General features: G+C 40.9%; 1 protein-coding gene across 1 annotated transcript in view; it reads right to left on the reverse strand.

The window, feature by feature from the left end:
* Positions 1 to 25,614, reverse strand: part of LOC140735572 (uncharacterized) — a 288,689-nt gene that overhangs the window by 164,727 nt on the left and 98,348 nt on the right. The window contains exons 16-21 of the mRNA XM_073060773.1: positions 24,721 to 25,011; positions 21,209 to 21,367; positions 20,785 to 20,969; positions 18,422 to 18,604; positions 16,593 to 16,684; positions 7,525 to 7,694 (exon numbers count right to left, since the gene is read on the reverse strand). Of these exons, the coding sequence (XP_072916874.1) occupies positions 7,525 to 7,694; positions 16,593 to 16,684; positions 18,422 to 18,604; positions 20,785 to 20,969; positions 21,209 to 21,367; positions 24,721 to 25,011 (1,080 nt within the window). The remainder of the gene's footprint in view (positions 1 to 7,524; positions 7,695 to 16,592; positions 16,685 to 18,421; positions 18,605 to 20,784; positions 20,970 to 21,208; positions 21,368 to 24,720; positions 25,012 to 25,614) is intronic.

Here is a 25,614-nt window from a genome sequence, read left to right on the forward strand (position 1 = left end):
TGGTACCCATCTCTACCACTTCCTCTGGCACCTCATTCCCTTTTTGTCAGCTTCGATTTCCTTTCTGTCATTCCCCTATTAACTGGGTCAGAAAGAGACTGGCAATTAAGTACAGTAGTCGAATCTTTTTATAGTTTGAAGGTCGAGTTAAAAGATGCTGTTATGGGGGAATCAAAGTGTGAGGGCCTGGTTTGAAGGAGGGAGGAAACATGAAAAAGGTAAGGTGGAGCGTTGGCTGCTGACTCAAAATTCTCTGTATGTTTTAACGTACATAGGACAAACAACTAATTTTTAATCTTTAATCTCTTTAGAATGATGGGGGCAGGGCCTGCCTCTGAGCAGTGGTGGGTGTAAAATATATATTAATGCTTGCCGGTTGTTTTGACTCTGTGGGTTATGTACTGAACGTAATGTGATAGGAATTCTGGGCTGATGACTTACAGGTAAAAATAATCAGCTGCACATTTGTTCCTCACCTTCCATCTCTCGTGTGTGTTATTCATGGCCACCCAGCTCCCCTGTATCATAAACACAACATCTGCCAACAAGGTGACATGACCTCCTGCGATATTTACTGTCTTGTTCCCTTTGGCAAAAGAAGTCTGCGTGAGGAAATGGTGAAGAACCTCTATGTAGAGTGGATGAGCGAAAAGGAAATGGCCGCAGAAAGCGTGGTGAGTGAAGAACGAGAACAGGATAATTAATTAAAACAACTAAGAGAGGAAGCGAGAGACGGATAAGACTAGTCAACTTTTCTGGAATGTGATTGTATTTGAAAATGGTGACAACGTTTGGAAGAATGGGGCTTTACAATGAAACAATGCAATGTAGTTCATATTTTGAAAGATTTGAATATTTGCATTGGTGACTCAAGTTTCAGATGATATACATTTTCCAACTTTTATGACTGTGAAGGGTGCAAAAATGTTTAATTTATTGCGCAGACTGGTGCAACCTGCAAAGCCTGGCGATAAGCCATATGAGGACATAGTTAAAGTCTTAAAGGACCACTCACAAACCTTTGATTATTGCTGTGAGGAATGGATTTTATAAAAGGAGTCAAGAGGAAGGAGAGTCTATTTCACAGTTTGTTGGGGTGCTGAAGCAATTGTCTGAATACTATGATCCTGGGCAGTTGTTGAAATGTCACATTACATGAAAGACTCGCATGCAGGGCCGGGGCCCCTGGGCTGGAGGCCCATTTGGGCCCCTGCCGACACCGTAAAATGCTGTTCCAACAAGCAAAAAAAAGGCAAGAAGAAGAGCAAAGGTAGTACTGGTCTAAATATCAAAACTGTGGACCAAGACACTGGTTTAGTACAATACGTAGGCTATAAACTTACAGGCCTTAAGAGGGAGCACAAAGAGTAATGCAGATTCTTAGTTTGAAGGACTGCATCTAAAGCACTCAAAAATGTACCCAGGCTTAGTTGGCTTAGTAAAGTTATGAGGGAGACGAAGTATGATGCACCCAATCTTAAATCTTTATTTAGCTATTGCTGCACGTATCATAGGCCTTATTTCTCAAACAATGCCAAAGCATTTTTATCTAGGTATTTTTCTCAACCGTGAGTTCTGAGAAAGTAACATGGAAATGAGAGACAAAAAGGCCAAGAGAGATGGCACTATGGCAAACTAGGAAACTTGACAATACTCCAACAATCTTTTTGAAAACTGAGATCTAGCACATACTAACCTATTGTTGTATGGCTTGCAGAGTAAAGACCACTTATTACTTACTAGTTCGTAAACAGTTAACTATTAGCCTATCGCCACAAATACAGGAACAGCACTGACACACAAGCCTAGATATTTACGAAGTCAGATGCTTGTTTTTCAAAATTAAAGCCTAGTTCTTCTGGATTCCTTCGCAGCAAAGTCCTTGATCAGATCACTAAAATCCAGTTTCCAAACAAGATCACTTTCAAGTGACATCCGAGTAAGGTGATTCAGCCTGTCCTGTCTCGTTGTGGATCTGAGCCCATTCTTCACTAGCTTGAGCTTGGAGAAAGATCGCTCACCACTTGCATTTGTGACAGGGAGCGTCAGGTAAAGCCTCAAAGCAATGCTTACATTTGGGAAGATGACCTGCAAGTTTTTTTCTCTGAGGAAGCATAAAAGCTCTGTTGCGGATGAAATATCTTTGCCACTTACAAATTCCCTGAAATGGACAATCTCCTCCACAAAGTCCAACTCCAGGTCAGCCTTCAAAAATCGGGTCTAACTCACTGATTACCTCTAGAATGCCCGTGTAGTTGCCGTTATCAGGCCTGCCAAATATGTCACTGGAGCCTCGGATAGCCAGTTGCCTCTCGACCAGAAACTTCACAACCGACACCACTCTTCTCAATACGTCGGTCCAGTAGGCACACTCTGACTCAAACTGTTTTTGCAGTTCTGTATCTATTCTTCCACTGTCAGATGCTAGTGTGACATAAGTCAGGGTCGTTTTCCTGTGGTGTTCGCTATTTTCATGCTCTCCTATGCGCTCAGCGGCATCTTTCCAGTCGCTAAAGCCAGTTTCAAAGATGGACTGACAGTTACCATCACTGAAGATGCGGCAAAACGCACAGCCGGTGGGAGGGGAATATCAGAGCCATTGCCCTGATATGTATTCACCATTCACGAGCTTGCGTTTGAAGTGAAATTTAGAGGAAAAAACATCTCTGCTGTTTGTATACACGTTCCGAAGCTTTGATATCCAAATCCCTATTCTGGCAGGACTCCAGCCCTTTCTTAGCCCAGTATGCTCGGATGGAATCATCTAACGTTTCCTTTCCCCAGCATGCTGGATCAGTGCTGTAAGGATCCTCAGTAGCGGTAACGTTAACATTAATGGCAGCCCGACTTGGTTGTTCGGAGGTCTCTGTGGTCGGGAATCAGTCATGCTCTCTGCCTCTTCAATGTTAGCTGCTGACTGTGGCAAGGACGGTGGTCCTGTGCTAACGCTGGTGCTAGCACTAGCTGTTGAACAAGTCTCCATTTGCCCACCGGTATCAGACTGTGACAAGAGCGATGGTACTGTTGCATCATCGAGAAGAGGTTTAAAAAATTCTCTCAATTTCGATATCTTTTTTAATGCTTCTTTCTCACGGTTCTCTTTTTCTTGTTTCTTTTTTTCTTTTCTGTGCTCCACTCTCGTATGTTTTTGGTCCACCATGATGATAGCTACAAATTTTGGGCCCCTCTGCACCTGTGGCCCCTGGGCTGCAGCCTAGCCTAGCCCTGCCTAAAGTCCGGCCCTGCTTACATGTGATCTGTGAGGCAATTCAGAAACATTTGCTTACGGAAATCAGACTAACACTACAGAAGGCAATTGGGATTCATTCAACTGTGGAGATGGAAGCTAAAGATGCACAGCTATTGTGCACATCTTCCCAATGAGACACCTATAGGTAATCAATGTTACCGTTGTGTCAAAATCAGGCATTCAGAAAAAGAATGGCGGTACAAGGATTTAGAGTGCCAAAATGGTGGCAAAAAGGGGACATATAAAAGTAAAAGTCAACCAAAACACTGCAATAAAGAGAAATGACTTTTGGAAAAACAAAAAAAACATGTGAAAAGATGGAGCATACTGAGGACAGACTGACTTTCACTCTGTGGTTGAAGAAACTTTGCATGTTTTTTTCTGTTTCAGGAACAAAGTCAACTATTGGATGATCTCACGGTTGGATGGGGCCACAGTGAGGATGCAGCTGGACAAGGGTACTGAATTATCTTTGGTGTCCGAGACAGTTTACAAGGAGAAATTACAGCATCTCGCCCCTTCTGGGGCGAGGTTGAGTTTAAAGGATAACATTGGTGAGGTTGTTCCAGTGAGGGGAGTAGTATGTGCCACAGTGAAGATTAATGAACAAAGGAAGAAACCTCCACTCTACACTTAAAGGTAGCTTCCCGGTGCTTCTCTGCTGCTCAAAATCAACTGGCATGCAGTACATTTAATGGGTGGGAACGCTGGTCTACAAGAGGGATGGAAGCAACACACAGGAAATCACTGTTACGCTGGACACAACACCCAAATACCTGAAGACAGTCCTGTTCCATACACCCTCAAACCAAAGGTAGATGCCGAATTGGAAAGACTAGCCCAGAGTAAGGTATTGGGACCATAGGTGTAAGTAAATAGGCAACTCCAGTGGCTCCTGGCCTAAAGAGGGATGGGTCACTAAGATTTTTTTTGGAGTCTTCAACCATTTACCCGGTTCTTACGGTTGAACAATTCCCTCTTCCTCTCATTGATGACCTTTTTGCAGGATTGGCTAGAGGATGGACACTTAGCATGACTGACTTATGTCAAGCATAATTACAAATGCATTTGGAGTTAGAGTCACAGGAACTGTTGACCATTGTGACTCACAAAGGAACGTTCCGGTATTGAAAGTTTCCATTTGGCATCACCTCGGTTCCAGCGAGCAATCGACTAGATCCTGAGTGGGTTGACAGGGGCAGAAAGCTGTTTAGATGACTTGCTAATTACTGGGAAAAATGAGCATAAACACCTACAAACCTTGGTTCTACACTACAATGACTCCAGAAGTCTGGGCAAAGAGTCTGGAAGGACAAATGTGAGTCATTTCGACCTTCAATTGAATATTTGGGGCACGTGATTGACAACTCAGGATTCATAAAGGTGAAGGCAATCGTGGAGGTTCCATCATCACAGAATGTAAGTCAATTAAGATCTTTCTTAGGACTGCTACTATATACTACACCAAGTTTGCTCCTAATCCAGCTAGCATGCTGAAACCACTTCACAAGCTTTTAAATAAATCGACAAACTGGCAGAGGATAGATCGCTGTGAAGAGGTTTTTAAAAAGGCCAAACACTTTGTCACAATACAAAGCACTCGTACACTTCATCCCATCATTGCCCATACAGTTGGCCTATGACACATCATCCTATGGTGTGGGGGAAATTATCCTGCTGTTGGGTGAACAGCAGCCAATCGCTTTCACATCAAGGACATTAATCTATGCCCAGACTGAGTGGGAAGCATTCACAATTGTCTTTGGAGATAATAAATTCCATTGATCCGCTTTAGTTTACAATTTATACTACCAATAGATCGTCGTCCCTTGATGTCAAATTTTGGTTCACATAAGGACATTCCTTCCCTAGTTGCGAGTCAAATACAACAGTGGGCTCTGTTACCATTTGCTCAACAGTACAATATAAAGGCCAGGAGGTCCGAGCACCATTTGAATGCTGACTTCCTTTAACTGTTACAGCTCCAGAGCTGCCTCTGGTGGCCAGGACAGGATGTACCCATTGAAGAGGAGGCCAGAGTATGCCCACGTTGTTAGCAAGTGAGAAATTTTCCTCAACTTGCTCCTTCGCATCCATGGGAATGGCCTGAAGAACCATAATGGAGGACTTACACAGGTTTTGCAGGACCTGAAGGAGGCCACATGTTCTTAGTCGTAGTGGATGCACACAGCGAATGGCCCAAGGTTGCCATCATGAAGAGCACCAAGTCTGAAAGATCCATTGAGGAGCGATGTACCATCTTTAGCCTCAACAGCTTGTAAGTGACAATGGCCCAATGACAATGGTGCTTCCTACTGACAATGCAGTACCCAAGCCAAGATGTATACACACACCAAAAGATTAAATGACTTTGGTGTCATCCCCGGGTCATCGGTACCATCACAAAAACAGTCGGTTTCCAGACAGATTGAATCTCTGGTTTAGTGACTCATCCTCAGCTCATGAGGCAGAACAATCCCCAGGGTTATGTCTGGGAATAGAGGAAGTCCACCCTCTTTCCTTAGTTTAGAAAATAAAATGCTTTTGTTGTTGTTTGAATTTGATGATGACTCCATTGAAAGCTAGTAGTTCAGCAGCTGGTTTGTGTACGGGAGGAGAGGAAAATCTTTAACATAAGTTGGGAGGGATATGTTATGTATTCATGTATATTTTGTCTCTTTTGGGTTGCTCTCAAGTTTTCCTGGGCATTACGTACCCAGCATAATCTGAGAGGGCAGTCTGGGTAGAAGGCTTACTAGTAAAATAAGCAGTTTCAGGTTTATTCCCCACCTCCCAGTCTCTCATGTGTGTTACTCACGGCCAAACAGCTTTCCAGTACCACAACATAACAGTGAGGATTAGGTGGGAGTGCAGAATAGAATCATGGAGTTATTCAGTTACAGGAAGAGACTGCTTAGCCCAATGTACTCCTGCTCCCTATCCACTGCCCCTCTGAAAACCCTACTACACACCTTAGAGAATGTGGTGTTCAGAAGGGTGTGGGAGGACATTGCCAGGGTGTGAGCCAGTGTGGAATCATGTTGAAGACTGTGAAGTGAGGGGTAGGGAATCCGAGCGGTTGGGGATGGAAGGCAGTGTTGGGGTCCGGACAGATGTGGGTGAGCAACACACAGTGAGCAAAGTTTGGGGTGCCGGGTATGGGCAGGGGTGGAGGCAGAGTGCAGTGGCAGGTTCTGGTGCGGAGAGTGTGGGGCAGTATTGGGTGCTGGCAAGTGGAGCAGGGTTGTGGACTGGTGGGTGAGAGTAAACTGGAGAGAAGAGACTTGTTCCTAGGCCAGAAGCTGCTGAGATGGTTACGTCCTTTCTCAGGTTACCCTTTAAACCAGGATGGGAATAAGAAATCCCAATAGCATCACCAGGAAAATCTCATCACCATCAATTCTTCCCCTTATAGACCCAACCACATCTGGCATTAACTATGCAGTGCCCTCCCCATCAACCTCGTGGCCTTCTCCCTACTCCCCATTTTGCTCCAAGATAACCCCCCCACCAGGGACACCTTGCAGGCGACTTTTACTGCTTGCTTGTTCTTTTGCCCACAGGTCAGACTGTGCTTGCCCTTAACATCAACCAGACTTCCTCATTCCTAATTGTATTGTGTTTTCAACTTGTTATTGTAGTCCCTTACACCCTCCCCTCTGCCCCTATCACACTGAGACCATTATAGTGCATCCCCAGTACTGCACTCCAAACAGCCACCACTGTGTAAAAAAACCTGTTTTCCCCACTCACCTTAAACTGTGGAACTGGCCATTGACACCCTTACTAGCCACTCTGTGTCTCTCAATCTTATACATCTTCATCATGTTGTCTTTCATCCTGTTCATTCCAAAGTAGAAATCCCCAACTCCCTCAACCTTCCCCCTTAAGAAATTATTTCTAATCCAGGCAGAATCCTGGTAAATCTCCTCTGTGCTCTCTCTAAAGCTTCCACATCCTTCCTATAATGAGGCAAATCAGAAATGGACACAATACTCCATTGAGTATCTCCTAATATCCTGATGGTAAATCAAATCCTCATTCTTTACTCTTCAAGCCGAACACAACCATCATCCCTCACTGCCATATAAAGTCCAATTGTATTCATTCACTTTACAGACCCTCACATGCACCCTTCATTGCCACTCCCCCTTGACTTTGGGTAATTTCAATGCGTCTACCACTCTCATACATCAAATGGATGAACACATAACCACTCATTGCTTTGATTGGCATATCTGCATTTTCACCTAACAGCAGAAGGAGAAAGGTACCTGTGCAACGTAGGAGTATGCTGCTTCCAGCAAATACTGTTGTAGATCTTTGTCACGTTTTATTAGCATAACTGATGCTTCTGCAGGGCCAGAGAGTGGAAATGCAGGTCCTGTAGTTCCCGTGGGATATGACATTTCAGAACAAATCTGCCATCCAATTTGTCTGGAAACTGCATTGGGAAACAAAACATCAGTTGTAAGTAACACGTGGGCAAAGAAATAAACTCTAGGGACAGAGCATCTCCATTAGACTCCTTTAGAAGTCCCAGAAAATGTCAGCTTCAACAAGGGCAATGCTAATGAAGAAAACATTTTATATGCTTTTGCCAAATAGGAAACCACAAATAGCTGTTTTGCCAGAAACCACATAATCCAGTGAATGCGCCTCTTCACCTTCAATGGGATGAAATGTGGGCGCGTGTTGGTGCTAACAAAGAAGTCAGTAGCTGGAACAGTTTGCCGCACTATTGAGGCAAATTTACCACCATGAAGACAGGTCATTCCTGGCTGATAGAGAAAGATCTCATCCCAAAGTTCCTCAATGTTTCAAAAGTAGAGTTCGACCATAGAGCAGTACAGCACAGGCCCTTCAGCCCATGATGTAGTACCAACCTATACAAGATTAATCTGATCCTTCCCTCATACACAGCCCATACTCTCCAATTTTCTTACAAAGTAAGTGTCCATCTAAGAGTCCCTTAAATGTAACTAAGATTCTACCTCAACCATCATCGCCAGTAGTGCATTCCAGACAGCTACCACTGAGTAAAAACAACCCATTTCCTTCACTCATCTTAAATAGACATCCTGTGGAATTGGCCTCACAGGCCACTCTTCTTCTCTCAAACTTATACACCTTCATTACATTGCCCCTCGTCCCGTTTCATTCCAAAATGAAAAGTCCCAACTCCTTCAACCTTTCCCCTTAAGATATGTTTTATAATCCAGGTAGAAGCCTGGTAAATTTGTTCTGCACTCTCTTTAAAACTTCAACATCCTTCCTATGATGAGGCAACTGGAACTGAATACAATCTGTCGAATATTTCCCGGTCTGCTGATGGTAGATCAAATCCTCATCCTTTACTCTTCAAGCCGAACACAACCATCATGCCTCACTCCCATATAAAGTCCAACTGTATTGATTCCCTTTGCAGACCCTCGCATACATCCATTATTGCCACTCAAAGGGTCTCGGCCTGAAACGTCGACTGTACTCTTTTCCATAGATGCTGCCTGACTTGCTGAGTTCCTCCAGCATTTTGTGTGTGTTGATCTCTCCTCCTTTTGTAATTTCAATGCATCTACCACTGTCATGTGTCTAATGGATGGACACCTAACAAAACTATTACTCTTGGGTGTCTGTTCCCTCATCTGATATAGCAGCAGAGAGCACAAGACAAAGAGTAAACTGCTGATGGCCCTTCACAGATGCTAGCCTCCAGTCTGGGATCCTGAGGGAATGTGAGATCTGCCAGCTACATGATTACATACTGTAATATCAGCCACCCATACCCAACAGCCTCAAATGTTCAGTTTGACCTTCCCATACCAACATAGCCTTCTGCCATTGCTGGAAATTTAACCAGAAATTTCTCAAGAAAGCAAAAGAATTAATCTTGCGGGTCATCAGACAGCTTTGGTAAGAGGTCACCAGCCCAAAGCATTAACTCTGTTTTTTTCTCTCTCCTCAGATATTGCCCGGTCTACCGAGATTTTCAGCAGCATTTGTTTGTTTTCATTTTAAATTTTCAGTCTTGTTTACAAATCACTCCCTGTCTTTCTAATCTTCACCAGCTCTCCAAAGTCACTGATCCCTGCATGCAATTAATTCTGGCCACACGATCATTCCCAGTCTAAATGTTCCCACATACGCCACTAAATAACTCCCATCACAAAAACGTTGATACAGTACTGAACCTAACCACCACTCTCAATCGGTAAAGAAGAACAGAAGCTGTGTATCAAGTTCAGAAGCAACAAAAGACATAAAAGTAAGGATTTTCTGACAGTATTGTACAGGATATGCCTCAAGAAGGATAATGGATAGGAAGAAGTTGAGAACATTATAGGGATTGCTGTCCGATCCAGCAATCCATTCTGACAAGAGAAAACCTGAGTATTGAGCTTTCTAACATTACATCAACTCTGCCGCTGATACCATTGCCAACTATTCAGGGCAGTGAGCTGCATAAATAACTGGAGGTCAGCAGTATAATGGAACTGATGCTTTCCTATACATATTTCTATGTTATTAGCCTCAGGACATAAACTGATCAGTGTTTTTGTCTCTTCTGATCACTTATCGCTGCCTTAAAAAAAATCACTTCTTTTAGAAGTAACAACTTAACTCCCTCTAATTAACTGTGGTGCACAAGAGGTGTAGCACAAACAACATTCGGGTCACTAACAGGCTATACAGCAAAACTGAGCTACCCAGTTAGAAAAGGCTCTAAGCACATTCACTCCTTATTCTCACTTTTGTACATTTCTAACATATTTTTTATTTATGAATTTCCTGCTCAGGAATTTCTTTTTAGAAAGAAATTGTGAGTAATCATTGGCAAAATCTATGTCCATATACAGCACAGTGAGATGTACGTGCACAGCTCTCTTACAGATGAAACTGGTGCTTAAAAAGGCACATGTTCCAAAATGCCATTTGCAGGGCTAGAACTTTCAAGCTAATTACAGTACAAACTTTTATCTAATCCCCTCAATTCCACATTCCACAATGAAACCCCAACATAATCTAAACAAAGGCAACTGATTATTAGCAGAGCACATTTGCTGTTACAGTGAACAATGTAATACAGAGAGCGAGAAAAAGCACATGTTTCTGATTAAACGTATGATCAAGTCCTTCACTAAAATATGGGACTGCTCTTCTGCCAGAATCCTGTTATAACAGTTTGCATTTAACAAGATTAATCTGTATTACTTCCAGGAATACAGCTGAAAACCTGTTAGCATGCAGAGGGAATCAACAGAAGATGTGACAATAAAAGAACATGAAAGAAAAGACAGAACATGATTCTAATTCACAGTGCATTGATACTGTATACTGGAGATATTCCACTGTAGAATACTTTCAGACTGTTCTAATTTATTTATTTTATTTCTATTTACTGTACTTAGAGATATAGCACTGTAACAGGACCTTCTGGCCAAACGAGCCCACTCTGGCCACTTACACCCATGTGACCAATTAACCTAGCATCCCGTGCATCTCTGGAATGTAAGAGGAATCTGGAGCACCCAGACAGAGCACACATGAGCATTGGGCGAACACATAAACCCCTTGCGTTCAGCAGTAGAATTGAATCCAGGTCGCTGACACTGTAAAAGCATTATGCTAACCACTATGCTACTGTGCCACCTCTAATTCTAAACATGGAAAGAAAACAGACTCTTTATCTGTGTGTTACTAGATCATTATCATCATCATTCTGTGCCGTGTCATATGACATGCGTGATCATGGTCTCTGTGACCATGACTGTTCTTGGCAAATTTTTCTTCAGAAGTTGTTTACCATTGCCTTCTTCTGGGCAGTGCCTTTACAAGGCGGGTGACCCCGGCCATCATCGATACTCTTCAGAGATTGTCTGCCTGGCGTAGGTGGTCGCATAACCAGAACTTGTGAATTGCACCAGCTGCTCATACAACCATCCACTATCTGCTCTCATGGCCTTACGCGACCCTAATCAAGCAAAGGGTCTAAGCAGATTTTACACCTTGCCCAAGGGTGACCGACAGGCTAGCGGAGGAAGAAGTGCCTTGCACCTCCTTTGGCAGAGATGCATCTACACCTGCTACCCATCTAGCCCACAGTCTGCTCTGAAAGTAAGCAGAATTGGTTAATTTCTATTTGCTGTTGCTCTTGTAGACCACTGGACAATGTGAATAGCATTTGAGCAATCAGGAGCATGGGACGAGATAAAAGCTTGAGGGCTAGCTCAAATACTGACTGCCATTGTCCACCAGTCCTGCTGTCTTTTCCTGAATCTCTCTGCTGTTAAACTCCTACAGACAAAATTCATTATTAAATCAAAGATCTGTGATTTTTAAAAAATTAGTGAGACAACTATGAATAGACTATCGTATATTCCAGAGTATAAGCTGAACCCCCATTTTCAAGGTTAAAAAAAGTGACATTTTCATGTTACCTTTGTATAAGCCGACCCCTTTTGTAGAGGTTTTTAATTTAACCAGAAAAGATCACAAGTTCTCACATGCCGGTACTCAGCCTTGCCGGATCAGGACCCTGGAAATTTGGTGGACCAGTACCTGCTAAGAAAACAGGCCTACACATTGTAGAGCGTTATAGGCGAATTCTTAATAAATAAATCAGGGAGGGAAGTTTTAGATTAAGTTCCCAATGGTAAAGAATCCTCTGAAATGCAACCCCTGTGAAACCATTCAGCGCCCATCATAATCTCGTTAAAACATAACACAGGGTGGCGGGTTCAGTACGTGTACTCAGTATTGAGTTTGCGACCACCATGTACAAAAGATTAAAACAAATGTGATACGATGCTGGCTTCAAGCTGAAGGTTATTGATTTTGCTAAAGGAATGAATAATTCTGCAGATACTAATAAGTTTAGTGTAAACGAGAAACAAGTGAGAGAGTGGAGAAAGGCAGAGGACACGCTGAGGGAAATGCCAAAGACGAAATATGCAAATTGCGGAAAAACATGCCAGTGGCTAGAACTGGGAAAAAAGTTTTAGAGTGGGTGAATCGCCAGCGATCGTCTGGATACATTGTTACCAGAGAAATGATTCGAGTTCAAGCATTGAAATGGGACGAAAAATACTGTGAGGTCAGTGAAAATTTCAGAGGTACGTGAAGTTGGTGCACCTGATTTATGAATAGACGTGAACGTGATCTTGTGTTGAGACGAAAAACAAAGATTGCTCAGAAAATTCCTGCGGGCTGTTGTTTACGTTCAAGAACGCTGCTGGATGGACGAAGCGGGTTGCTTGAAGTGGGTGTGAGTTTAAAGAAACTAAAGAATTCATGCGTCAACAGTGGAACCAATTTGACTCAAAAACAGCCAATAAATATGACCTGTCTTCCGTGTATTCATTTTTTCCAAAGTTGGCATCCTCTGTATAAGTCGACCCCCTAATTTTAGGACCAATATTTAGGGCCAAATTCTCGGCTTATACACCAGAATTTACGGTACTTAATTCAATGACTAAGAAGGCAGATTATCTTCCAAGTATGTCTGATTGTCAAGATTAATTTGCAGCTTTTTATTAGGCTTGGCAAGAAATGATCTTCTATTAATGAACGTTAAAAAAATATTTTCCTTCCCACTCACAGATTGAAAAATACTTCTCAGAATTCACCAACAAGATTACTATCATACACACCCCTTAGGAAGGACCAGAGATACAGAAGAGATTTTATTTGTACTTTTCAGTATTTTTCTTATAGCTGCAATGTAGCTAAGTGAGAACAATAACTAAAATAGGTATATTACAGCATACCTTTTGACAATTATTGTACAATGCATTTTGATAATTAATTATGTAAAGCCTTTAATGGCACACCATAACTACGATGGGGACACATGGGGATGCACATGCAGGAATCTGGAGCAACATACAAAATGCTGGAGGAACTCAACAAATTATACAGATTCTATGGTGGAAAATGTCAGTCATGGCTTTGGGTCAAGATCCTTTCCAGTTGAAGTGTTTCAACCTGAAACATCAACTGTCCATTCGTGACCACAATTACCACACTCTGGCATTATACAATCATGTAAATCCATGTCAATAAAAATAAATTCCCAAGAAGTTGATTTTATTTGTCAAAAATACTTAATGAAATAGAAATTAACTTCTGCCTGCTTTGTCCATACTTGGTGTTCCTTTCAGTAATATAAAAAGCAATTTTGTTTCAATAGGTGACTACGGAGCAATGTCAGCACAGAGAATAGAAAACTGACTGGGTGTTTTATCATCCATTACCAACCCCGTTGGAAGTGGCCAGGAAAAATCAACACACTCACTATCCACCCAGCAAATTGCTTTTTCCAAAAGCTTCTTTCTGGAAAGTAGTATAGGGCTATCAAAACAAAAACTTAATGCCATCAAAAGTTTCTTCCACCAAGCAGTTAATCTGATCGATCAATCATTCTAGTTGGCCACCCCACTCCCCTCTATCTATTACCTCAATCATTGCACTACACTGTAAACACTTTAAACCACTTTAAATAATGCCATTATAAATGTAAATTTCATGATGGTATTTATATGTTTGTGTACACTTTATTCCATATCTCTAACCTCTAACTTTATTTTTATATAATTCCTTATTCTTATAATTATTTAATGTTGTTTTAATTGTATGTCATGCCAACACACCTCAGCAAATTCCTAATACTTGTAAATGTATACGGCAAATAAAGTTGATATTTGATCTCATTCATTTCAGTAACAGGAGACTGGTGAGATCTGTGGTCCTATGTCTATTGCCTTTTGATGTTTAATGCCCAACCAACAAAGGGAAGATCTACAACTATATTTCTGTATATATGAACTGTAGGAGGAATTTATTGTTCAGCCTTCATGGTTTTGGATAGATTCCAGCATTACCACTTTGCCAAGAGCTATTCAAAAAAAGATTATGCTCTTTATTGCTTCAACTTAAAGAGCTTTGCCAAAAGTAACTTCTAACATTTCAAAGAGGATTCCCAGACAGCCTTTAAACAATATTTCTAATAGCAAATAATAAGCAGAAGAAATACGAATATGCCTGGCACCAGGACTTTATGAAGCATTTAAAAACCAATAAATTAGGACTTCCAATGTGTGTAATACTAAATGAAACAGCCAGTGCTTTAGGGGGAAATGGAAATAAGTTTCGAGTTACAGCAATATCAATAACAACAGGATTTCAACGTTCCATTCCTGGGCACTACAAATTGTTATTAAACAAAATTAGAGACTAGAGCATGCAAGTTTATATCGAGGACAGATGAGCAAAAGCCTGGCAGAAAATCCCGACTTTAAGGAGTGCCTTAAGCGAAGTGGTGATATAGGGAGATCTAGAGAGGGTATTTTAGAACTGTACCTTGGTATCTGTGGTAAAAAAAAGAAGCATGATACTTGCTGGTTCTGTTAAGTACTCATGATGCAACTAAAAACCTAAAAAAAAAGGCTTAAAAAAAGAACTAAAAAAAAGTGAGATAGAGGATGTTCCTGTACGTTGGTTTTAGGACCTCTTTAAGGAGTGATATCAAGGCAGCTCTTCGGTGAATATCTGGATGGCCTTAATTCATTTCCGTCAGCAAACCTGATTACTTACTAGCTTATTACAGCATAGGAAAGGCCATTTGGCCCATTGGTTTTATTCCAGCTGCCAAATGAGCAGCCCTACCATTCCCATTTCTTCTAACTGCCCTGCAACCTGCTCTCTTTCACATACCGATCAACCCCTCTTTAATCCTTTTGCCAATTGCCTACTCAAGGGTGTACTTTACAGCAGCTAATTCATCAACTAACATGTCTTTGTGAAATAAGAGAAACCAGGAATGTTCAGAAAGTGAAAATTCCACACATAGCACCAATCACCAGGATCAGGCCGGGGGTCATGAAGCAGAACTAACCACCATACTACCGTTAGCTTGTTCAACGGACACACATGAAAAGGACTGAAATAAGAACAGACCACTTTGAGACTGGAGTTAATATTTCAGGTCAAAGATGCTTTGATCTGCTACAGTAATTCTGTTTATCTTTCTATAGATGCTGCCTGATCTGCTGAGTGCTTCTTTTAAAAAAAAAATTCTGTCCTTCAGCATCTGCACTTCTGTTTTTCGGTTTATGGAAATTATGGGTAGATATTTCATCCCATTTCAAATGACTTTCTTGCACTAAAAGCCTTCATTGAGATTATGACATTACGCAAGCCTTACACAACCTCAAACAGGAGGTAGTTAGAACTCTATTTGTCCTGTAGCAACATTTATCCTCATGCAGTCATCTCAGTCTGGTACACCTCTGTGGAATGGGCTGTACTGAAGAACTCAGCTCCACAACACTTTCTCAGGGTATAGTGGATCACAAACCAGGCCTTAGGTGGTGGATGCTATTTTAAATGTCTCTAACTGTTAAAAAAATGGTTACAAGAAGTTGAAATGGGTTAACATAATGAAAAGTGTAAAACATTTAAATTAATAATAAAGAGAAAAAATACTGTTTTATATTTTAATGAATAAAGAGTGGTGCATAATGAAATGAAAAATAACTAGATACTCATATTTTATATCAGGGGTTCCCAACCTGGGATCCATGGACCCCTTGCGTAATGGTATTGGTCCATGGCATTAAAAAGGTCGTAAACCCCTATTTTAGATGAAGATCAGCCAGTTCATTCAGGTGAATGGGTCTGCACGAGGCATCCCAGCAATGGCTGGTGCAGAGCTGAGGGATCAGACGTGAAGTGCATCCATGTTCTTAGCTTGATATTTTCTAAAGTTGTCAAAGGACTTGGTGCTGAGTTCAGCAGTGGGATGGGAGGACACATGCATTGTTCTGATTCACATGGATGTCTAACTTCTACATTGCAATGCCAAGATGCAGAGGGTGCATAGGGACAGACAGACACACACACACACACACACACACACACACACATGCACGCACGACATTACTCCTTGCATAATGCCTATGCAATACATCCCACCTATCACCTTCCCCAAGCCTCTGCGACAAAACTCTGCCACCCACACCCCACGTGGTTCCATGTGCCCATTATCCCCAATTTTACCTGATTCCACCTACCACCCGCAAGCCCCTTTCTCTCTCATCTCTTTTCTCTGGCTATGTTGCCATTAAATTCTCAAACCTGATGCGGGGTCTTGACCCAGAGCATCAACCGTCCTTTTGCTTATATAGATGCTGCCTGACCCACTGAGTTCCTCTAACAGTTTTATTCGCTATTTTGGCTTTAACAAGGATTCTTCAATTTGATGTTGAGGAGTATGAGCTGATTTTGAATTATAATCACCAAGTCTCCTCAACCTTTTAGAAAAGTGTGCACTGGGTCAACTTACATTCTTCTTCACTGCATGTTCTTGCTTCTTTTCGATCAAGAGATCCAATAATTTCTTCCTTTCCATCTGGACTTGCAGTGTAAAGTCTTGAGCTGCCAATCAATAAACACGGACACAAAAGAAAAGTCACCTGCTTTGTCTATGGCTTGCATGTATCCCCACAGCTACAATATGCATTTCTTCACCTCACTTACAGGCAACAAATAGTTTAAAGCTCCCCTGGAGTCACTTTTCAAAGTAATAAAAATTCTATAACACATAAATGGGGACAAGCAACAAAAGATGTTCCAATCTTCTTTGTAGGGCCTAAATGAACAGGAAAAGATGACAGATTTCATTTTACCGTAGCTAAACTTGAAAGGGTTATTATAGTGACCTCCAGTTGCTTTATAAACTGTAGAAATCTGATTGGCACCTCAGCCCAACAGGAGTTCAGTAGATTTATATATTTTTGTCCACCCAAAAGGGAGTAAAGTGCAGAACTTAGCTGCAGTTAATCCACACATCCAGCCAGTCCTCAAAGTCAGTTCCAGTGTCCACATTGTAACAACCTTGCAGAGGGCTAGTGCACTCACTTTCCCTGTCTAGTTCACCAATCTAAGGGCCTAAACTATATTGTCTGCACTGTTGAACACGCACTGGACACTCCAAACATAATACAACAGAGGGGATGTAAAGCTACCTACTTTATGTTCTGTTTTTCAGCGGCTAAATAACCAGAGCCTCAAATTATCCAGATTTGAAATATTATAAAGGAATTACATCTGGTATTGGAAATGTTTACTAAAACTGAAAACAGTGGGAAAATACTTGCAGGCCAGTCTAACTAGATACAATGGTCACTGTGACATGTGATAAGCTGCTACACAAGCAACTCTAGCAGAGATTATGGTTCTCCAAAAAGAGAATATGACAGGTGCTAAAAGCAGATAAAAGATATAGCGTACAATGAATTTACTGATATATTGCTCCAGCAAAAAACCATTCAGATACAATAAGTCTGGTAACTACCTTCAGCAATGTAAGCCCCATATGTTGTCCTGGAGGTGGCATGCAAAATAATGTACCCCTAACATGTTGCAACCTGATTCTCTATTACAGATGCAGATGGATCTGTTCCGTGCTTCCAGAACTTATTTTTGTTTGTTCAATGAAGTTAACAATATAGAGCATTTTAGTTTTATTCTGCAGGTCAGAATGATCTAGCCTGAAGCAAGCAGCTTTCTTTTCTTGTTGTGAGCCTGATTTATTAAGACTATAAAATGAGAGAATGTGCCAGACTGAAAGAAATACATTGCCCGTTCTCCAATGATTTGTGGAGATAGGGAAGAAGTTAATGAAATGACAGTCACTCAGCCAGATCCCTGGCTTCCACAGTCACTACACAATTATCTGCTAGATGCACTGAATGAACTTATCCATATTTGAACTGCCAAATGGAATACAAAAAAGGAGAGTGTACTATCTGAAATCTTCAGATTCTAATGCATGTCCCCCATCATTAAAGTTTGTCAGCATTGATACACATTGTAATACAGGCAAGAGAGGGCAGTAAAATACAGTAGAACAAGTGACTAAATTAAGAAAAGAGGAATTACTTTTCTCCTTCAGATCTGCTAATTGACATTAACTCATGGGCCACAGCAAAAGCCACTCTGATATATCTATACCAAAGACAATGGCCCAACAAGCCAGGAGTCAAGTATGTGAGAGACAGACTGCACAGCTTTCATGTCACACTAGGGATCCAAAATCTGCATCTGAAACATAGCCAACAAGCTACATGCTTGGTTAAAGATCGGTCATGAAAATGATCTTCGTGCTGTCACCTGACATCAATGACTTCCATCGTTTCCTGTGGTGTGTTGAGGAAAATTTTCAGATCTTTTCCTTTCTTCAGCTGGATTCCACCATCCAGGCTTGTCAGTGTCCTCATTCCAGCCACCCACTCCAAACCAGCTTTACCAATTGTCCCATCGAGTCCCATGTGTGCTGATACATGAATATGAGCACTAAAAACAGAACACTATGAACATCTTCAAAGGTACATCATCTGTTCGAATTTCAAACATAAATAAACCTACAGAGTATAAGCACTTTCTATAAGGACAGATGAAACTATCTGTCCCACTGAGTCTATGTCAGCTCTCAGATCTTTCCCATGAATCCCATTCTTCAGAATTAATGGAAATGATTCACATTTTTGTATACTGCGTTATTTTAACTCATTTATTTATTACAAGAAGAATGGCAATTTAAAGACTTCATCCTTCTTTTTCTTCTTGGGCCCTTAGCTCCCCATGGAGCATAGGCCATTGATGACCTCCTTTCTCCATCGTCCAAAGTCGATGGCATGGCTGGAGTTCATCAATGTTTCTGTAATCCATTGTATACACTGTACAGGGGATTGGCCTACACAGCTTCACCAAAGCCCTAATGGCTGGTCTTACCTGTTTCCACTTCTCATGAAGGGGATGTAGGGTCGGACTTTAATGACTTTAGGGTCATTAACTTTTAGCCTACAAGCCTTTTGAGCTTGGAAGGTAAATAAATCAATACAACAAAAAAAAAATCAAAGACCCAGCCTTTGGCTTGTCCCTAATTAGCTTGTTTGTAGATTGATAGTTGGCTTGAAGTCAATGTCCCATGTTTAACTGTTATCTCCCATACCCAAAAGAGAAGGTTTGGAATTTGACAAACCAAGTGAGCTGAGGATATAGTCACATATTTAACTGATATCTCCTGAACTATGAAAGGATTCCCCCTTATTTACTAGTTTCACTAGAACATAACTTTATTTTACAATGAAATATTTTGAACATGTATTAAAACTGAACAACTTAACATCAGTAGACAAGTTGAGGTAACCTGTTTTAAAAGTTGTGTAATCAAAAAGAAAAAAAAAAGACCGAATACAGGAAATATTAAATAAAAACAGTGTAAATGGTAAATCTGGGGAATTCTGGTCATATTGGAACTAGTACATATTGGTCCAATTAAGCGGCTGCCTCAATTAGCTGAAGTTTTATGAAAATAGTTAGAAAAATATAAGAAATCTACTATTTAACTGAATAGCAAATTGTTTAAATGAAAAACAGAACAAATTAGAGCACTACCAGTACTGCTACTATAAAACTGCATATTAGTTCCTAAAAGTTATTGATGGAATATAAACTGCCATGTTATTCTGATTGATTGTAAATCTACAAAATCAGTACAGACACATAGTGCAGATAATGAACTGTCTTTATATAATGCTTTCAACTGCATTCTCCAAATTATCATTTCATTATAACATTCAAGATAATTGCCTCTACCTTCAAGTTATTCGCAGTTCCTAACTTGAAGTAATGAAATAATTTTATTTTCCCTCCTAACTGTTTCTGGCTTCAAGCTTCAACGTTGAATCTGCAGACAGTTCTGAATTGTCTTACTGCTTATTTCTTGCCAACAGTGACAAAACACAAACACATGCAATTGATGCTATTTAAAACTGTTCGCTCGTAAGCACAGAGTAGTGTCTCATGCCCACACAAGTGTTTGCAACTGAAGCTGGCAGGAAAGTTTCCGGCATAGTCCCCTGTCCCAAATAGGTGGCATAGTGTCTCAAATAAACAGAGGGAATCCCAGCTATTTTATTGATTAGTTTTTGTTCTTTAAGAGTTATCCCAAATAAACAACTGCCTTGCCTAAGTGATGGCCCAATTAATTCTTCTCTCTTTAGCACTCTTCACAGATAGCATCTGACTTACTGAATACTTAAAGCACTCTCTGCTCTAATGTAAGTTCATACATAATAAACACTTAAAGCATGATACTATCAATCTCCCCTACCAAAATAAAAAACACAAAGCTGAAATCTATTTATTTAGAGATACAGCACAGTAGCAGGGTCCTCGAATGCAAAGAGCCTACTCTGCCCAGTTAGACCCATGTGACCAACTAACCTACTAACCCGTACGTCTTTGGAATTGGGAGGAAACTGCAGCACCCTGAGGAAACCCACGTGGTCACAGGGAGAACATGCAAACTCCTTACAGATAGTGGCAGGAATTGAACCTGGGTCCCATTATGCTAACTGCTATGCTATCCGATCAAAATGGAATTCTCAGAATAGTCCAAGTTAATTGCAGCATTTTGCAGAACAAAATAAATGTGTTTAGTTCCCATTCCATTTCATTGGAGTCCATACCTTGGCTTGATGAAACCAGTGATGGCAAAGTCAGTCCTCTGTTTAAGATCTATACTTCCTTTAATTCTAATGCTGATGGCAGCAGATGCATTTACAGCAAGTTTAATTGGGAGACCTGAAATGGATGAAAATGTCATCTCCTCAGTAGCTAGACTTGTCCTTCTGTTATACTGAATTTCTTGACCCTAAAGAGGAATAAAAATGTATGAAATTAGTAAACTATACTGTTGAGATCACCAAGGAGAGAAATTATTAACAAGAACTTCCTCATAGCCAAAGTTAGTTGCCAATTAAGAGCGGACACAAAGACATTACTTTTTTTTTTATAACTGAAGTACAAAGTTGATTAGTCTTCTAACCTTCATATAATTATGTTAATTACACCAGTTAAAATGAAACATTGAACATGAATGTCTTTATTTACCTTCAAAAGTCTAATTGCAATTTCTGCCATATCTAAAGAGTATTGTTTTATTTGCATCCTCAAGACACTGCAGTCTAAGAAACTCAGTTCATTTCCAAATATCTTGATGCTTAGGCCACAGCTCAGCTTCTTCTTCCTCTTTTCCATTCTTTTCATAAACTAAATCAACAAAACAGGATTAAGTTCTTTATGCAGTGCTCATATAAGGAAAACAGCTTAACAGATGAAATTTCCCTGCAGAGAGTTAACATATTTACTGCACTTTACATTGCAATTGTTTCAGAGGCCAAACGGACATAAAATACACCGACATAGATTTAGATGGTTCTAACTCATGATCAGAAACCACAAACACCACTGGTATACTCCGAGTACAAGTAGCAGGGGGTTATCATTGGAACTCTAAAGGGAAATGAGGGAGATCTGTGATGGTATTGGTGTGTGCTTGGCTAGAAGTTCTACCTTGCAATAAATGCACGTCAAAATGAGAGACCCATACCAGTCTCCTTTGCAGCTGCAGGGAATGATTGTCCTACATGTACAGCACAAGCTGTCATGTACATACCTTACAGCTGTACAATTCACAGGTATTTTGCACAGTTGCACAGATTCAGGAGTTGTATGTGAAGCACAAATATATCTGCAGGATTCCCCACCAGAGCTGGAACTCAGCACTGACGCTCCACAAAGTTGCAACCTCAAGCTCCTGTTCTACTCCCCGTACATTGACGACTGTGTGGCCAGATTCCACTCTAACTCCATCTTTGAAGATGATGCCGCATAATGGGCCATATCCCAAATAACGATCAGCTAGAGTACAAGAAGGAGCTTAGTAACAAGACGTTCTGACAACAGTTCCCGTCAATGTCAGCAAAACAAAAGATCTGGTTATTTACTTTGGTGGGGCAGTGTTCATACTCCTGTCTAGCTCAATGGCGCTGAGGCGGAGAAGGTTGAGAGTTTCAAGTTCCTCACAGTGAGCATCACCAACTCCCTTTCCTGGACTAACTGCAAAGACACTACAGCTATGAAAATGCACCAATGCCTCTCCTTCCTTAAAAGATTAAAGAAATTTGTTTCATCTGAATTGACCGGTATCAATGTTGCTTTTATCAGTACACCATAGAAAGCATGCTATCCGCTTCACGGCTTGATCTGGCAACTGCTCTGTCTGTAGCTGCAAGAAACTTCACAGTTGTGAACACAGCTCAGCATATCACTGAAACCAACCTCCCCCCATGGAATTGATGTACTTCTTGTCTCAGTAAAGTAGCCAGAATGATCAAAGACCCATGCACCCCAGAGAATCTCTTCTTCTCTCACTCTAGGGCAGAAGATACAAAAGCCTAAAGCCACTTACCATAAGCCTCAAAGACAGCTTCCTCCATGCTGTATTGAATGGTTCCGTAGTAGGACAAAATGAACTCTTGACTTCATGATCGACCTTGTTATGATCTTGCACCTTATTGTCTACTTGCAATGTACTGTTTCTGTAGCTGTGCATCTTATTCTATATTCTATTATTGTTATACCTTGTGCTACCTCAATGCACTGTATAATTGATTGATCTGAATGAACAGTATGCAAGACAGATTCTTCATTGAACCTCGGTACATATGACAGCAATAAACCAGTTCCGATCCTCACTACTGGAAAGAGTGGAGCACTTTCAGGTGATCAGATGTGAATAATGCTGAGATGGACACAGGAGTGGGTTACGTGTTTCTCCAACAACAGCAATTGAGAGGCCCTGAAAAATTGCAGAGGAATGTGATCCGTTATGGCCTCAGAGTTGAAGCAATCATTGCTTTTTGGTGTACACTCTCCAACAAAAATGAAGCTCAGATTAGACCCTAATAGGAGTGCCCAAACAGATCTTCATTCCATTATATCAGGGGATCCCAACCTTTTTATGCCATGGACCAATACCATTAAACAAGGGTTCCATGGACACCAGGTAGGGAAGCCCTGCTTGCTTTCTTCATGGAGGGCCATGTAGTTTGCTATTCACACATCTAAAACACAAAATACATTAGCAACAACTACAACCTTATCTACATGCAGGGACCACTGGGCACAGAACCACCTCGCCTTCAATCTGACAGCAAAAGCTGTCCATGCCAAGAAGATTCGGCTCGAAACACCGACTGTACTTTTTTTTCCATAAATGCTGCCTGGCCTGCTGAGTTCCTCCGGGGGGGGGGGGGGGGGGGGGGGGGGGAGGGTGTGTGTGTGTGTGTGTGTGTGTGTGTGTGTGTGTGTGTGTGTGTGTGTGTGTGTGTGTGTGTGTGTGTGTGTGTGTGTGTGTGTGTGTGTGTGTGTGTGTGTGTGTTTGGATTTCCTGCGTCTGCAGATTTTCTCTTGTTTGTGCCAAGAAGTTCCAAATGGCTTTGGCAAATGATGACAGCTACACAATTGAATTTCAAAGCAAAGCCTTCAATTTGTTTCCAGAATGATAGGGAACACATTTCACAAGGTAAGCTTTAATGAAGTTACATTATATTGATTTCTAGGCACCTTCACTGAATTCTGATCCCTTTTAGTTTTACTTATCAGTGGAGACCACTCCAGGAACCACAAATCTGATGGCTCAGGCCTTGAAATTTTTTAGTACTTTTAGTCCTTGCACAAGGGTCATTTGATCCCAACTGAAAGTTCCTTCTGAGGTCCACTTCATGATCTTTTGTTTTATCGTTACCTTTCTCAGGATTCTCTCAGTTCAAAGCTGGGTTCACTTTCCTTGGAGTGAGGAGGCTGAGAGAGCAGCTGATAAAGGAATATGAAATATAAGGGGCATTGAAAAGACAGTCAGAAGTAATCCTAATCTCATTTCAGAACCATCTGAAGTTGGAAGGCATTTAAGATTGGAAATAAACAGTCTAGAAGGGATAGATTTAAGATTGGAAATAAACAGTCTAGAAGGGAACTGAGGCAGATTTTCCAAACGCAGAGGGTTAGCAGGGAGGTAACTTACACAAATGCGTGACTGAGGCATTACTCTCAGAGCTTGTAAGTAGTATCTGCTATAGATGAGTACTTAGATCATGGAGGCATGCAACACAACGGACCGTGAGCTGGCTCCGGGCTTTGTGTCTGCACGATCCGCAATGTTAACTCCGTTATGTATTGAACTGAGGCTAAAGCTGTGGCCTGCTCCAGGCTGCGTGTTTGAGGACTCAGTTCCATTCTAAATGCTATTAGCTTACTTCTACTGTTTGCACAGTTTTTCTTTTCCTCTCTCTGCTCATATGGTGTTCGTCAGTCTTTTTTAAAAAATGGGTTCTTTTGGGTTTCTTTGTTTTGTGGCTGCCTGTAAGGACATGAATCTCAAGGTTGTATAATGTATACATACTTTGATAATAAATGTACATTGAACTTTGAAAGGGGACGGATATATATGGATGTTTAATGGTTGGTGTGGACATGGTATGCTAAAGGGCCTGTTTTTCCACTGTATGACTATTAATTTGTAGCAGGCTTTCAAGTAAGTATTTTGATAAGAGTGTACTTACTTTGGTCTCTATTTCATTAATTCTATTATAGTCCACATTCTGGCAGCTTTTTTTTGCTCTATCAGGCTTGAGCTTCTCCAGCTGATGATTTGATGCCACTGATCTGCCAACAGTGTGCCTTGTCACCGCTCCCTTCTTATTCAGAGGCTGAGCAGAAGATTTAGCTGGGTTTCTCATTCTCCATTTTTTCCTTGAATTTTTAAAGTGTTTGGGACTGTCCATAAAAGGGGGTTGCTTGTGACCCAACATTTTCTGTACAAGATACTCAGCATTTTCTACTCGAATGCCAACCTGTACATAAATAGGCAGAGAAAAAGTGAGATGAAGACTATTCACGACACAAAAGTAATGCCACATTTAAATCTTATAAATATCATTCCAAAATGTACAACATCATTAGCAAGGCCAGTGGCTGGAATCAATATGATGGAAATACAGAGCTAGAGATTCCTAACTGTTAAAATAACACTTAAAATCAAAGTTTGTGAATGACATTACCTGCTTCAAAGGTGGTATTATTCTACAATTCCTATACAAGTCTTCATCCGAATTAATCAACTTTAAATGCCATAGACTGCACGCCCCCAAACACAATGCCTCATATATTAAGAATATGGCTCTTTGGGTTAGATTTACCTATTGAGTTTGATCCTGACTAGGAGACTCAACTATCCAGGAGCGCCCACTTTAGGAAAAATCAGAAGGAAAGCTCCTGAGTACTATTTACTATTTATTACTTTATTGTCGCCAAACAATTGATACTAGAGTGTACAATCATCACAGCAATATTTGATTCTGTACTCCCTGGAGTACAAATCGATAGTAAATATAATAAAAATTTAAATTATAAATCATAAATAGAAAAGGGAAGGTAAGGTAGTGCAAAAAAAACCG

The sequence above is a fragment of the Hemitrygon akajei genome, chromosome 11, assembly GCF_048418815.1.
Source record: "Hemitrygon akajei chromosome 11, sHemAka1.3, whole genome shotgun sequence".
Classification (NCBI taxonomy): domain Eukaryota; kingdom Metazoa; phylum Chordata; class Chondrichthyes; order Myliobatiformes; family Dasyatidae; genus Hemitrygon; species Hemitrygon akajei.